A 14,135-nucleotide genomic window follows, 5' to 3' on the forward strand; every position below is an offset into this window, starting at 1 on the left:
CTAAATGTAGTCACAGTAAATGCCTCAGCTTCCAGATCCTAAGGGAGCTCTGGAGCAAGGAAAGCCCTTCAGAGCAGCCCCACCCTAAGCCCTGCATCTGCCAGCCAGTGCAGACGGACCTGGTGAGAGGCAGCTTTCTTCAGCTGAGGGCAACTGCTGGAAAGGGATTTAACTGATAGCTGTTGGCAAGCAATGTGCCCAGCAGCTGAAGAAATGAGCACCTTAGTCCTAAAGAGTGGTGTGCTCCTTGGAATGCTGTGATGGTTGGTTGTGCCAGTGGAGATGGGGGCGGTGGGTAGAATAAAGGGAATGCTACTGTAAAAGCTATTTATTTATTTATTTATTTATTTAATAAGACAAGGTCTAACTCTGATGCCCAGGCTGGAGTGCTGGAATGCAATGGCACCATCACAGCTCACTGTAGCCTTGACCTCCTGGGCTCAAACGATCCTCCCACCTCAGCCTCCCAAGTAACTGGAACCACAGGCACATGCCACCATGTCCAGCTAATTTTTAAAAACCATTTTTGTAGAGATGAGGTTTCGCCGTGTTGCCCAGGGTGGTCTTGAACTCCTGGGCTCAACTGATCCACCCACCTTGGCCTCCCAAAGCACTGGGATGACAGCATGAGCCACGGCTCCCAGCTTGGAACAAGACTCTTGAAGAAAATATTGGCAGAGCTTGTTGCCTGACCAAAAAACAGAGGCTGAATGAGAGAGATGCATTTAAAACAATACGAAACACTAAGGGTTCCCTGAATACTGTTGGACACTGCAAAATGGGGGAAGTTAGGATACAAATCTAATTCTGTTCTACTCTAAGGCTCATGCCTTTTCACTAGACTAGAGCTGGTCAAACTGGTGTTCCATGGGCTAAATTCAGACAGCAGACGTATTTTGTTTGGCTGCACAGCACTTAAAAAATGTAAATTGGCTGCCACTATGTAAAAATTGGAAGAGTTTATATGTAAGTTCAGATCTCTAGCTTCTCTTGAGTAACTAGAAGATCTAGCAACACTGGGTCAACATTCCTGCATGGCAGTAACTGGAGTTGAGCGACAGATACTCCTTAAATGGAGAGAGTATCTCTTATCTGGATAAATAGAGGTGGGCATATGCTCCTTAGTTCACCACAGTCTCCATGCATTACCTTCTTTGGCTTTTTTTTTTTTCTTTTTTCTTTTTTGAGATGGAGTCACTCTGATGCCCAGGCTGGAGTGCAGTGGCACAATCTCGGCTCACTGAAACCTTGGCCTCCTGGGTTCAAGCAATTCTCCTGCCTCAGCCACCCTAGTAAGTAGTTGGGATTACAGCTATGTGCCACCACGCCCGGCTATTTTGTATTTTTTTTTTTTTTTTTTTTAGTAGAGATGGAGTTTCATCATGTTGGCCAGGCTGGTCAAACTCCTGACCTTAGGTGATTTGCCTGCCTTGTCCTCCCAAAGTGCTGGGATTACAGGCATGAGCCACAGCACCCAGTCTTCTTTGGCATTTTTGTTTAGAATTCCTGCCATACATACTATGTATGATCTAACAAAGTACATAATGTATAACAGGTATTTGGATACTTTTATTTTTATTTATTTTTTAGAGACAGGGTCTTGCTCCGTTGCCTAGGCTGGAGTACAGTGGCAAGATCACAGCTCACTGCAGCCTCGACCTCTCAAGCTCAAGTGATCCTCCCATCTCAGCCTCCCAAGTTGCTGGGACCACAGATGCACACCACTGTGCCTAACTAATTTAAACAATTTTTCTTTGGTAGAGTCTGGGGTCTCACTATGTTGCCCAGGCTGGTCTTGAACTTCTGGGCTCAAGCAATCCTCCCACCTTGGCCTCTAAAAGTGCTGGGATTATAGGCGTGAGCCACCATGACTGGCCCATTTGGACACTTGATACTGGTTCAGCAGAACTGAATGAATTTAATTGGAGAGGAAGTTGGGGTGAAGTCTAGGCCTCTGACTGTAATGAGAGGCTTGGCACTCAGGGGAAGCAACAGAACAGGGAGTACAAATTAGGATGAATTAACAACATGCTGGCAGGAGCTTGAGTAAAGGAAGAAGAGCAGAGGGCCAGCAGAAGTTTGGGTGTCTTAGCACAGAGCTAAAGAAGAGTGGGCAATGGTGGAAGAAACTAGAGAAGAGGAAAGAAAGGCACAGAGGAACTTCAGCAATGGAATGCCAGGGAAGGCAAGGGAGCTGAAGGTTTGGGCAGTTGCGTCCAATGTAGGGAAGAAGATCAGGGAGATAGGCAAAAAGCCATGGCAACAAGGAAGTACTTAGGGACTTTCAGAGTAAGTACGAGAAAAGGAGAGGAAGGTTGTGGGTCTGAAGTTTAGCAGTGCAGTAGGGGCACTGGAATACTATCGTGCGGGTATGAGTGAGTGCTTTTTCAGGGGTCCTACTTGGGAGAAACATAGACATTCGTTTAATATTCATCCATTTCTTTCCAGCATTGTTATCATTCTGACAACATCTAAAATAAATTAGTATCTGCATTGCATCCTTAAAAGAAGAAGGGACCAAAGACATGTCCAAACTGTCTTTTTGTTCTAGTGGAATAAAACATTTATTTAACATGTATTTTGGACAACCACCGAGAGATTGGAAACTTTTCTCAAGGATGTATCTCTCTGTACGTGGGTTATTGGCTTTGTGGATTTTCTGTAGTAAAATTAAAATTCTAGTTTTGTTTTCCCTTATCACCCAATGTCTTTCTGTGTGGCCTAACTGGCTGATTAGCGTGTGCTTGGAATGTGTAAATTCATTTTAACATTAGCCTAGGGGCCTGTGTGGCAGCTCACCCCTGTCATCCCAGGACTTTGGGAGGCCGAGGCAGAGGGATCACTTGACGCCAGGAGTTCCAGACCAGCCTGGGCAACATAGCAAGACTCCTGTCTCTTCCACAAAAAAAAAAAAAAAAAAAAAAAAAATTAGCCAAAGCAGGGTGGCACTCACCTGTAGTCCCAGCTATTCAGGAGTTTGAGGTGGGAGGATCACTCCAGCCCAGGAGTCTGGGCTGATTGAGCCACTGCACTCCACTGCAGAGTGAGACCTTGTCTCTGAAAAACAAAAACATTCACCTAGGTAAAATGTATCTAGGAAGACAAATTTTAAAATTACTCATTCCAGGCCAGGCGCAGTGGCTCACACCTGTAATCCTAGTACTTTGCGAGGCTGACGCGGGCGGATCACAAGGTCAGGAGTTCAAGACCAGCCTGGCCAATACAGTGAAACCCCGTCTCTACTAAAAATACAAAAATTAGCCAGGCGCGGTGGCGAGTGCCTGTAGTCCCAGCTACTAGGGTGGCTGAGGCAGAAGAATCACTTGAACCCGGGAGGCGGAGGTTGCAGTGAGCCGAGTGCACCTCTGCACTCCAGCCTGGGTGACAGGGTGAGACTCTGTCTTAAAAAAAAAAAAAAATTACTCATTCCAAAGTCCAATGTCAGACATAGATAGATTATCCGTTGTTTTGGATGTAATCCTCTTCCTGGAAAACTGGCACAACCAATTACACATGAAATCCTTTCAACTCTGGTATTGGAGGCATAGGGAAGGACTTTGTTTTAGGAGAGCCATAGTCTGCCTCTATTGTCCTTGGAGTTAAACCACGTAGGTTTATATCCTGACTCTGCCACCTGTCAACTCTGTGACCTTGGGCAAATCAAGGGTCTGAGGAGTGCAGGCTCCCAGCATTCCCACGGGGGTGGGGAACGTGACCTATTCATCAGTTAGATGAGGATAATGATATGTATTGAAAAGATTTGTTGAAATATTTAAAGACGATGAATATATTGAATTAATAATGAAAGCGAGGCCCTAAAGGTGTTTTGAGGGTGGTGAAACTTGAATCTATTATCAGCTGTGCAAAAGTTATATTAACTTTGGTGGCTATGAGTTTTGCAGAGGAAAGCTGGGCTTAAATCCCAATGCTAGACCCGGTGGCTAGACCTTGATTGCCACTGGGTCTAGCATTGGGATTTAAGCGACCTCTTAAAAAAAAAAAAAATCACGGAATCTCTCTTTGGCCTTCCTTTTTTGTTTCTCAGCAGTCTACAAAGCTAAGAAGAACCTGAAAATCGGAGGGTGTGTACTTTATTTTTTCTGAGAACTTAAGGCTGAGAGCACAGCCTCCCCAGGAGATTAGCGGCAGAGATCCGCGCGGCCGGAGAAAGGCTAGCCCCAGGGCGCCCTAACTTCCAACTCCGGGAACAATCCAAACCCGGAGGCCGGCGGGGGAGGGGACAGCCCTAGGGGGCGGTGGGGATGGGAGCGGATGCTCTGGGGTCAGCTCTGGCACTCGCCGGCTGAGCCCAGTGCCAGTCTAGGTGAGCCCCACGGCGGTGAGGGACGCTCGCGAGGCGGCCCAGAGGAGTTAGATGACGTCACCTCCAGGAGGACTCGCTTTTTCATTAATGAAACCGGCCGGCGCGGGCGCATGCGCGGCAGGCCCCCTTCCCTCTCGCTTCCCCCTCCCCTTTCCCAGCCGCGCTCTCAATCTCTAGCTCGCTCGCGCTCCCTCTCCCCGGGCCGTGGAAAGGATCCCACTTCCGGTGGGGTGTCATGGCGGCGTCTCGGACTGTGATGGCTGTGGGGAGACGGCGCTAGTGGGGAAAGCGACCAAGAGGCCCCCTCCCCTCCCCGGGTCCCCTTCCCCTATCCCCCTTCCCCCAGCCTCCGTGCCAACGCCCCCTTTCCCTCTCCCCCTCCCGCTCGGCGCTGACCCCCCATCCCCACCCCCGTGGGAACGCTGGGAGCCTGCACTCCTCAGACCCTCTCCTCGCCTCTTCCCTCACCTCAGCCTCCGCTCCCCGCCCTCTTCCCGGCCCAGGGCGCCGGCCCACCCTTCCCTCCGCCGCCCCCCGGCCGCGGGGAGGACATGGCCGCGCACAGGCCGGTGGAATGGGTCCAGGCCGTGGTCAGCCGCTTCGACGAGCAGGTAACGGGCCCGTGGCGGGCGGGAGGTGGGAGCGGAGTGGGGGTGGGGACAGAGTGGGTGAGGGGAGGTAGGAGCGGCCGCCTCCCCCGCGGCTGCCTCTGGCTCTGGAGGAAAGGAAGGGAAGAAAAGGGAAGGGGGGATAAGTGGGGGTGGTCAAGGCGGGAGGTGAGGGGTAGGAGGGGACAGCTGGGAGCTTGGGCTCCCTTTCCCTCCTAAGTCGGGGGGTGGGGCCTTGTCCCTGACCAGCCTCCGACCCTCCGTACCCTTTATCCCAGCCCTTCCGCTTGGGAATGGGGATGAGTGACCTGGGGGCCCCTTTAGGGGCGCGCCATCTGGATTTAATAATTACCCCCTTACTTTTGTTTTTGAGCAGAGGTGGGTAACGTTTAGGGGTTCTCTCTTCCTCTTCCCTCCGTGACCCTCCTAACTGGGGACGAGCGAACCCTAAGGCCTGTCTTATGTACCCACAATAGGAGAACGATAACATTCCGCCCCTCCCCCAGTTTCTTCAGCTTCCTCTCCTGGAGGGGGAAGAGCAGAAGAAAGCAAGGAAGGCACAGGTTTTCTTACTTTCTGCTCCATCGTCTCATCCTGCCCCGAGAGCTTCAAGTGCACACTCACTGCACATCTTTGTGATGCCCCAAAACGTCGTCCCCCATATCCTGATGACACAGACTGCCTTTTTTTTTTTATTGCCGTTTGCAGTGGAAACCGTGTTTCTGAAATATCTTCCCCTTCCTTGATAATTGTAGTCTCTCCCCCCGCCTTTTTTTTTGCCAGTGGTCTGAGGATGTGATGTATTCTCGAGTGAGGATGTTGGGGAGTAAGGGGAGAAGGGTGAAAGGAAAGTGAGAAACTGCTTCTGAGCCACCAACAACACAGAGCAAAGCCAGCTGGGATATGGTCCTGGAGCAGATCATTCTGCTAGTGTTTGTGGTTGTTTTTGACTCTCTCCTCCTGGTTGACAAGAGAACTTTCATTGAGAATATTTGGGATGGAAAAAAAAGTTTTGTAGCTTGAGGAGGTGACTTTTTATCGGCTGAGTTTCACACAATAAATCCTGGGGCTGATTAGAATGAATGCACGCAGCATAGCCTTTTGTCATTGGAAATTAGTTTAACTTTGTGTTGCTGTAGGTAGTTGGGGATGGTTTAAGGGATACTTTCTGCAGCTGTGGTTGCAATGGGCTTCCTGTGATGGGGGAATTGTTTAAGATTGAGTCAATCTATTTTGTTTACTGGATATAATGGTAAAACATTGTGGGAGTTGAAGGGGTGGGGGAAGAGCTCTTCCCTTATTTGATCCATAAACATTTCTTTACGGCACTCAAAGTGTTTCAGACCTACCTGGAAAATATCTGGGAATAGGCAGAGGAAGTTGAGAAGAAGCTATGTAGATAAAATAGAATTATGAAGCTGTCAGAGACTTGAAGGAATTGTTTTATCCATTCGTATGCTTCCAGACCCAAAGGCATCTAAACCAAACTATACTAATCCATCTGTGGTTTAATGTTACTGCATATAAAATATTGCATTATTGATAGAGTGTTAGATTTAAAACTTGGTAGAAAAGACTGTAATTTTAAGAAAGGATTTAAAAGGCACATAGAAGAACCCCAAAGCTGACCCTTGCGGACAGCAGAATCTGGATGTAGGAATTTGAAGGATTCATGCTGCAATTCTCCTTAAATTTTAAAAATTAAAAATTTTTTTCAGTTTTTTTCTCAATTTTATTTTTTTTACTTCTTACCTGTTCATCTCTAGGCTTATTTACCATATTGGAAAAAGATATTTTAAAGAGGAACGATTTTGGACTGGGCACGGTGGCTCACGCCTGTAATCCCAGCACTTTGGGAGGCCGAGGCAGGTCCATCACCTGAGGTCAGGAGTTCGAGACTAGCCTGACTAACAGTGAAACCTCGTCTCTACTACAAAAATTAGCCTGGTGTGGTTGCGGGCGCCTGTAATCCCAACTACTCAGGAGGCTGAGGCAGGAGAATCACTTGAACCCAGGAGATGGAGGTTGCAGTGAGCCGAGATCATGCCAGTGCACTCTAGCCCGGGCAACAGAGGAAGACTCTTGTCTCAAAAAAAAAAAAAAAAAAAAAAAGGAGTGATTTTGATTATATGCCCATTAATGCAAGAAAGTGTTTCTCCTTCTGTCCCTAGTGTTAAAAGACCTTAAGGCTTCATTGTTATGCATATTGTGGAATCAAACTCACCACCATCTGTTAAAAATTAAGGACATAAGTTTTTAAAACAGCATTTTTCTGCATTCCTTATGTTGTAATTAAGAGAAAGATACATAGCAGAGATTATTCCTCACTTTTTTTTTTTTTTAATTGAGACAAGGTCTCACTCTTCTGCCCAGGCTGGAGTGCAGTAGCTTGATGTCGGTTCATTGCACCCCTGCTTCCCGCATTCAAGTGATTCTCCTGCTTCAATCTCCCAAGTAGCTGGGATTACAGGTGTGCACCATCATGCCCGGCTAATTTTTGTATTTTTAGTAGAGACGGGGTTTCACCATATTGGTCAGGCTGATCTCGAACTCCTGACCTCAGGTGATCTGCCCGCCTTGGCCTCTTGAAGTGCTGGGATTATAGGCGTGAGCCACTGTGCCTGGCCTGTTCCTCACATTTTTCTCTTAGAAAGTTAGTCTCTGACCTTGAGATGCAAAAATGTAAGGGTTTTCAGTGTTTAACATAAGGTACTTACATATATTAATTTATTATAGAGTGATAAATGTTGAATTCATATTAGAGTTCATCTTAAGGTTGAAAATGTCATTTAGTCAGAAAACTGAGGCATAGGGAGGTTAAGCGACATAAATGTATTAACAAGAGCTTCAGTATGAAAAGTAGTGAATGCTTGACCGTCAGGGAGATACTTTTCCTAAGTATCCCACAGAATTTGTTCTAATCCATTAAATAGAAGAGTTTTTTTTTTTTAATTTTTGAGACGGAGTTTTCACGCTTCTTGCCCAGGCTGGAGTGCAATCATGCGACCTTGGCTTACTGCAACCTCTGCCTCCTGGGTTCAAATGATTCTCCTGCCTCAGACTCCCAAGTGGCGGGGATTACAGGCGCTGGCCACTACTCCTGGATAATACTTGTATTTTTAGTAGAGGTATGAGATTACAGGCGTGAGCCATCGCTTACATTTTTATTGAGGGGAGAAAAAGCCCTGCATGTACTGAGAGATATTTGTATAAGAATCTTAATAGTTGGCCGGGCGCGGTGGCTCACACCTGTAATCCCAGCACTTTGGGAGGCTGAGGTGGGCGGATCACGAGGTCAGGAGATTGAGACCATCCTGGGTAACAAAGTGAAACCCCGTCTCTCCTAAAAATACAAAAATTATCTGGACGTGGTGGCGGGCGCCTGTAGTCCTAGCTACTCGGGAGGCTGAGGCAGGAGAATGGCCTGAACCCGGGAGGTAGAGCTTGCAGTGGACTGAGATGGCGCCACTGCACTCCAGCCTGGGCGACAGAGCGAGACTCCATCTCAAAAAAAACAACAAAAAAGAATCTTAATAGTTTCAACTGTTAATAAAACTTTGAATTTTGGATTATGTTATCTGTACTTTGCTCTACTGGGCCCAGGGGAAGTTAAGCTTTTCCTTCTTATTACAGCTAAGAGTTTGCATGTTGGACCACTTACGCCCCCAGGGAGCATATGCGTGTCAGAAGATGGCAACTCTGTTTATGATTGCTGTTTTGGTTGGATTTCCAATATTTGGTGTGATTAAAGCAGAAATGCATTTCTAGCCACTGCTGATTACAGACATATTGCACTCTGATGGGTATTGCTTAGCAACTTAGTGCAGTAGACTCAGTTAAAAGAAGTGGATGTGTGCCATATTGACATTTTGAGCTCACATTCTTGTGGGTAATATAAAATTCCTTAACCTGATAATATTGCAGCTAAACCTAGTATTTAGGGTCTAACTTGAATGAGTATTACCAATTTTAGAAGTAATCACCTCCTTGGTTAGGGAAATGACAGTTGCAAAGGTGGACAGCCAGAAAGCTGAATGTTATCAGTTACATCTTATGTCTCTCCTTAACCTGCCTTTATGGTGCCAGATAGCAAGTTTCTAATTGAAACTGACAAATTGTATGTGTGTAGCTTTTTTTTTTTTTTTTCCCCCTTGAGATGGAGTTTTGCTTTTGTCTCCCAGGCCAGAGTGCAATGGCGAGTTCTCAGCTCACTGCAACCTCTGCCTCCCTGGTTCAAGCCATTCTCCTGCCTCAGCCTCCGGAGAAGCTGGGAGCTACCACACCTGGCTAATTTTTGTATTTTTAGCAGAGACGGAGTTTCACCATGTTGGTCAGGCTGGTCTCGAACTCCTGACTTAAGGTGATCTACCTGCCTTGGCCTCCCAAAGTGCTGGGATTACAGGTGTGAGCCACTGCGCCTGGCCAGGTGTGTAGCTTTTAATTGTGGTTCATTAACCCGGTTTCTAAGCAAATTAGAACCTTCTGTGTATCTCACCTAGTTCTGTATGCCCCACTGGTCCCTGTAGAGCTTTATTTCTGAAAGGAAGTATGGGAAAACTATGGATATTTGAACTTGAAAAAGAAGTCCATCCCAAAATCATTTGTTGTAAATATGATTATTTAAAGCAATTATATTTTCCATATCTGATCAAGCAAAAGCAGTATATAAAAGCCAAAAAAAAAAAACCATTTAAATAATATGTTACAGAATAAACTCTGATTTTAGAGGTTATAATGGCATATCTGTTCTCATACATTGAGTGTTCATCTGAATGTACTTTGAATATGCGGTGAGAGGTTCACAGTATAAAATGATTGGCAAGTATCTTCGAAATTACAAACCACATACTAATTAGACAAATAGATTTGCAAAACTTTGAAGCTTTTTGGATTTAAAAAATATCTCCTAGCTTCATTCTTCAAGCCTGGTCTGTAATTTTTATCAGGCCTTATAATAGTTGAAAATGAGTACTAATTTGTTTTTTTTTTTTTTGAGACGGAGTCTTGCTCTGTCGCCCAGGCTGGAGTGCAGTGGCCGGATCTCAGCTCACTGCAAGCTCCGCCTCCCGGATTCACGCCATTCTCCTGCCTCAGCCTCCCGAGTAGCTGGGGCTACAGGCACCCGCCACCTCGCCCGGCTAGTTTTTTGTATTTTTTTTTTAGTAGAGATGGGGTTTCACTGTGTTAGCCAGGATGGTCTGGATCTCCTGACCTCGTGATCCGCCCGTCTCGGCCCCCCAAAGTGCTGGGACTACAGGCTTGAGCCACTGCGCCCGGCCATGAAAATGAGTACTCTTTTATGGTGAGGAATATTTTATGGTGAGTGAGAAATAATGCTTATTCTTCCAATTTTAGTATATGTGGTGCTGAAGCGAGCACAATAATGCTTATTCTTTACTTTGGAATTTTTTTTTTTTTTTTTTTTTTGAGATGGAGTCTTGCTCTGTCGCCCAGGTTGGAGTGCAGTGGCGTGATCTCAGCTCACTGCAACGTCCGCCTCCTGGGTTCAAGCGATTCCCCTGCCTCAGGTTCCCAAGTAACTGTGACTACAGGTGCATGCCACCACGCCCAGCTAATTTTTTATTTTTAGTAGAGTCGGGGTTTCACCTTGTTAGCCAGGATGGGTCTCAATTTCTTGACGTCGTGATCCGCCTGCCTTGACCTCCCAAAGTGCTGGGATTACAGGCATGAGCCATCGTGCCCGGCCCAGAATTCATCCTTTAAAAAAATTTCTTCCAACTGTTCCTCAGTTCTCTGCACCCCTTACACTTTCCACCTTATCTGTCTAGGAACTAATTTAGTCTCTATGTGGGCTTCTTTCTTTTTCACTTTTCAGGCTAAGATTTCCTTTCTCTTGGAAATCAGACATTTACTTGGTCCTGCAGCTCTCTCTGTGGACCAGCCTTTTTTGTTGTTGCCAGATACCCGCCTCTACTGTTTATCCACCCATTTCCTTTATAACTCTGAAAAGTAGCTCCTGCTTCTGCTTTCCTTCTTGATTGCTGTTTTCTTGAAAGTGATTCCTTATGGCAAAACATAGTGGTCTTTGCTTAGTTGTAATGCCACTGTGATGTTCCAGTACCCACTGGAAACCAATCTCTTCTAGTTCCCAAGACACAATACCTTTCTGCTGAATTGGAATTCCTTAGTGGTGGTCTTAGTTTTGTTCTGTTATTCACTGCCTTTGTCCCTATCCTAGCCATTAGCTTTCCTATAGATCCTTGATTTCCTCATCTGTTGAAAAAGAAGTGGCTAGAAAATCTTTTAGAGTCTTTCAAGTTTAAATATTCGGTGACTTAAATATTCTAACAGCATGTCTCTGTGACCTAGCAGTCTACCGGGAGCTGACCCCACTTAATTTACTAAACTCTTTCCCATTATGCCTCTGCATGCACGTATGTTCCAGGCAGGTCACCTCAGTCTCTTCTATATGTATCTTGCTTCTTCCCACTTCTTGGTCTTTGTTTCTGCCAGTCCCTGTCTGAATGCTTTAATTCCTCCTTTGTGCTTTTCTAATTCCTGTCCTTCCTTCAGTGTTCAGCTCAGACTTCATTTTTTTTTTCCCCATGAGGTTGTTTCACACTAAACTCTGCTATCTCGCTTCTTGGTATCCTTGTCACCTGGAGTTTTATAAACCACACAGTAAGTTTTCTTCCTTTAGGAGGGTTGGTTGAACACAGCTTGGTTTGTTTTCTTTTTTTCTTGTCTTTTTATCAAATGGAGTGTATACTTTCTGAAAAGCAATGAACCCCATTTGAATTCTCTTCTAGTCACCCCAGTGCCCAGCACAGTCTTAAGCACACAGAACATTGATGGAATGTTTTTGAAATGATTCCTGGTTGAAGGGTAGACTGGCTAAATTAAAAAAAATAGTACTTTTGGCTTTGTTTTACTGAATTTTACTTCCGTGTTTGTAATAGCCTAGGTTTGATAAGTGATATTTTAACAAGCAATGAGTAAGAAAATTAGCATAAAGAAGGAATTTGTACATATTTTTATTTCCTCCCATAGAGCAAACATGTTTTTTGTATCAGGTTTCAGATCTGATCAACTACTTTTGTAATTTTGGATTTGTCATTTACTGTTAGGACATTTTGCAGTAGTCTGATAGGATATGAATGTGAAGCACTTTGAAAAGTCTAAAATTTTTCTAATATAGGATTTATATGTTTTCTTTATAGCTGATTACTTTTTTTTTTGTGACAGAGTCTTGCTGTGTTGCCCAGGCTAGAGTGCAGTGTAGCTTATTACTGATTATTGTGTTTTCACTAAATAAGGGAGCGTAGGCCGGGTGTGGTAGCTTATGCTTGTAATCCCAGCACTTTGGAAGGCCCAGGTGGGAGGATTGCTTGAGGCCTTGAGTTCAAGACCAGGCTGGGCAACATAGTGGGATGCTGTTTCTAAAAAATATTAGTTGGGTGTGGTGGCATGTGCCTGTAGTCTCAGCTACTCAGGAGGCTGAGGCAGGAGGATCACTTGAACCCAGGAGTTCAAGGATACAGTGAGCCATGATTGTGCCACTGTACTCCAGCTTGGGTGAGACCCTGTTGGAGGGTCTGTCTTCCAAAAAAAGTGTGAGACCTCAAGAGTGAGACCCTGTCTTCCAAAAAAAAAAAAAGGGAGCGTGACTAGTCTCTGGATATTCCTTTGTATGTACCTTGGCCAATATATACCTTACCTTAGTATCCATTGACAAGTTCTCTTTTTTTCTTCTTTTTTTTTTTTTTTTGAGATAGAGTCTTGCTCTATTGCCCAGGTTGGAGTGCAGTGCCATGATCTCAGCTCACGGCAAACTCCACCTCGTGGGTTCAAGCGATTCTCATGCCTCAGCCTCCCAAGTAGCTGGCATTACAGGCATGTACCACCACACCTGGCTAACTTTTGTATTTTTAGTAGAGACAAGGTTTCGCTATGTTGGCTGGTCTCAAACTACTGACCTCAAGCGATCCGCCTGCCTCAGCCTCCCAAAGTGCTGGGATTATAGGCATAAGCTATGGCGCTGGGTTAATATTGTTACATTTTATTTTAAATGTTCCTGTTTTTTGCCCTACTCTTTTTATTTGACTTTTTAACTATTAGGAAATTAGATTCTTTTCTTAAATCTGCATTATTATTATTATTATTATTATTATTATTTTGAGACAAGGTCTCGCTTTGTCGCCCAGGGTGGAGTGTAGTGGTACAATTTTGGCTCAATGCAACCTCTGCCTCCTGAGTTTAAGCGATTCTCCTGCCTCAGCCTCCCAAGATTACAGGCATGTACCACCACACCCAGCTGATTTTTTTTGTATTTTTAGTAGAGGCGGGGTTTCACCATATTGGCTAGGCTGGTCTTGAACTCCTGACCTGAGGTGATCCGCCTGTCTCGGCCTCCCAAAGTGCTGGGATCACAGGCTTGAGCCACTGTGCCTGGCCCTATTTTTGTATTTTTAGTAGAGACGGGGTTTTGCCATATTGGCCAGGCTGGCCTCAAACACCTGCCTCAGCCTCCCAAAGTACTGGGATTACAGGTGTAAGCCACTGTACCTGGCCTTAAGTCTGCTTTTAAAAAATGTTTTGGCTGGGTATGGTGGCTCATGCCTATAATTCAAGCTTTTTGGGAGGCTGAGGTGGGAGGATCACTTGAGCCTCAGAGTTTGAGACCAGCCTGGGCAACAGAGTGAGACCCCATCTCTACAAAAAGTGAAAAAAAAAAAAAAGAAAAGAAAAAATCAGCCAGTGTGCATTGGTTAAAAGTAAAGTAAAGAAAAAGCAGACAGAGATTAGCCAGGTGTGGTAGTATATGCTACTTGGGAGGCTGAGTCAGGATTGCTTGAGCCCAGGAAATTAAGGCTGCAGTGAGCCATGATTGCACCACTACACTCTGGCCTGGGTGAGACCCTGTCTCAAAAACATTTTTTTAACATGGAGAAAGTATTTTTGTTTTTCATTTTTTATTTGAGTACAGGCCACTGCACCAACCAAAAATTGTGTCCTTAAAATTTGAGTCATATAATACAGTAGTAAGAATGCCTTATTTTTCACATCTTTGTTCTTTAAATTACTCAGATTGCTATGGGGCATTTTTGTTGTAGCTTTCAAATTTGGTGTTCTGGGGTTCTACGTAGACTATATTGCTGCATTCTAACCACATACTTTTAAGAATAAGCAGTGTATTAATTAAAAATGTGTTTTCCACTTGTGTTCCTTAGGTCTGCGTCTAT

General features: G+C 45.1%; 1 protein-coding gene across 6 annotated transcripts in view; it reads left to right on the top strand.

Annotated features, from left to right (window-relative positions):
- Positions 1 to 4,492: 4,492 nt before the first annotated feature.
- Positions 4,493 to 14,135, top strand: part of NF1 (neurofibromin 1) — a 290,127-nt gene continuing 280,484 nt past the window's right edge. For 4 of the 6 annotated variants that reach the window (XM_009190060.4, XM_009190065.4, XM_009190064.4 and 1 more), the window contains exon 1: positions 4,499 to 4,935. In XM_009190060.4, coding sequence (XP_009188324.3) covers positions 4,876 to 4,935 — 60 coding nt within the window. In that variant the 5' untranslated portion in view covers positions 4,499 to 4,875. Of the gene's footprint in view, positions 4,936 to 14,135 lie in introns of all 6 variants that reach the window. The other 2 variants (XM_003912563.5, XM_003912562.5) reach the window with 1 other exon arrangement.

Source organism: Papio anubis, chromosome 17 (assembly GCF_008728515.1).
Source record: "Papio anubis isolate 15944 chromosome 17, Panubis1.0, whole genome shotgun sequence".
Classification (NCBI taxonomy): Eukaryota; Metazoa; Chordata; class Mammalia; order Primates; family Cercopithecidae; genus Papio; species Papio anubis.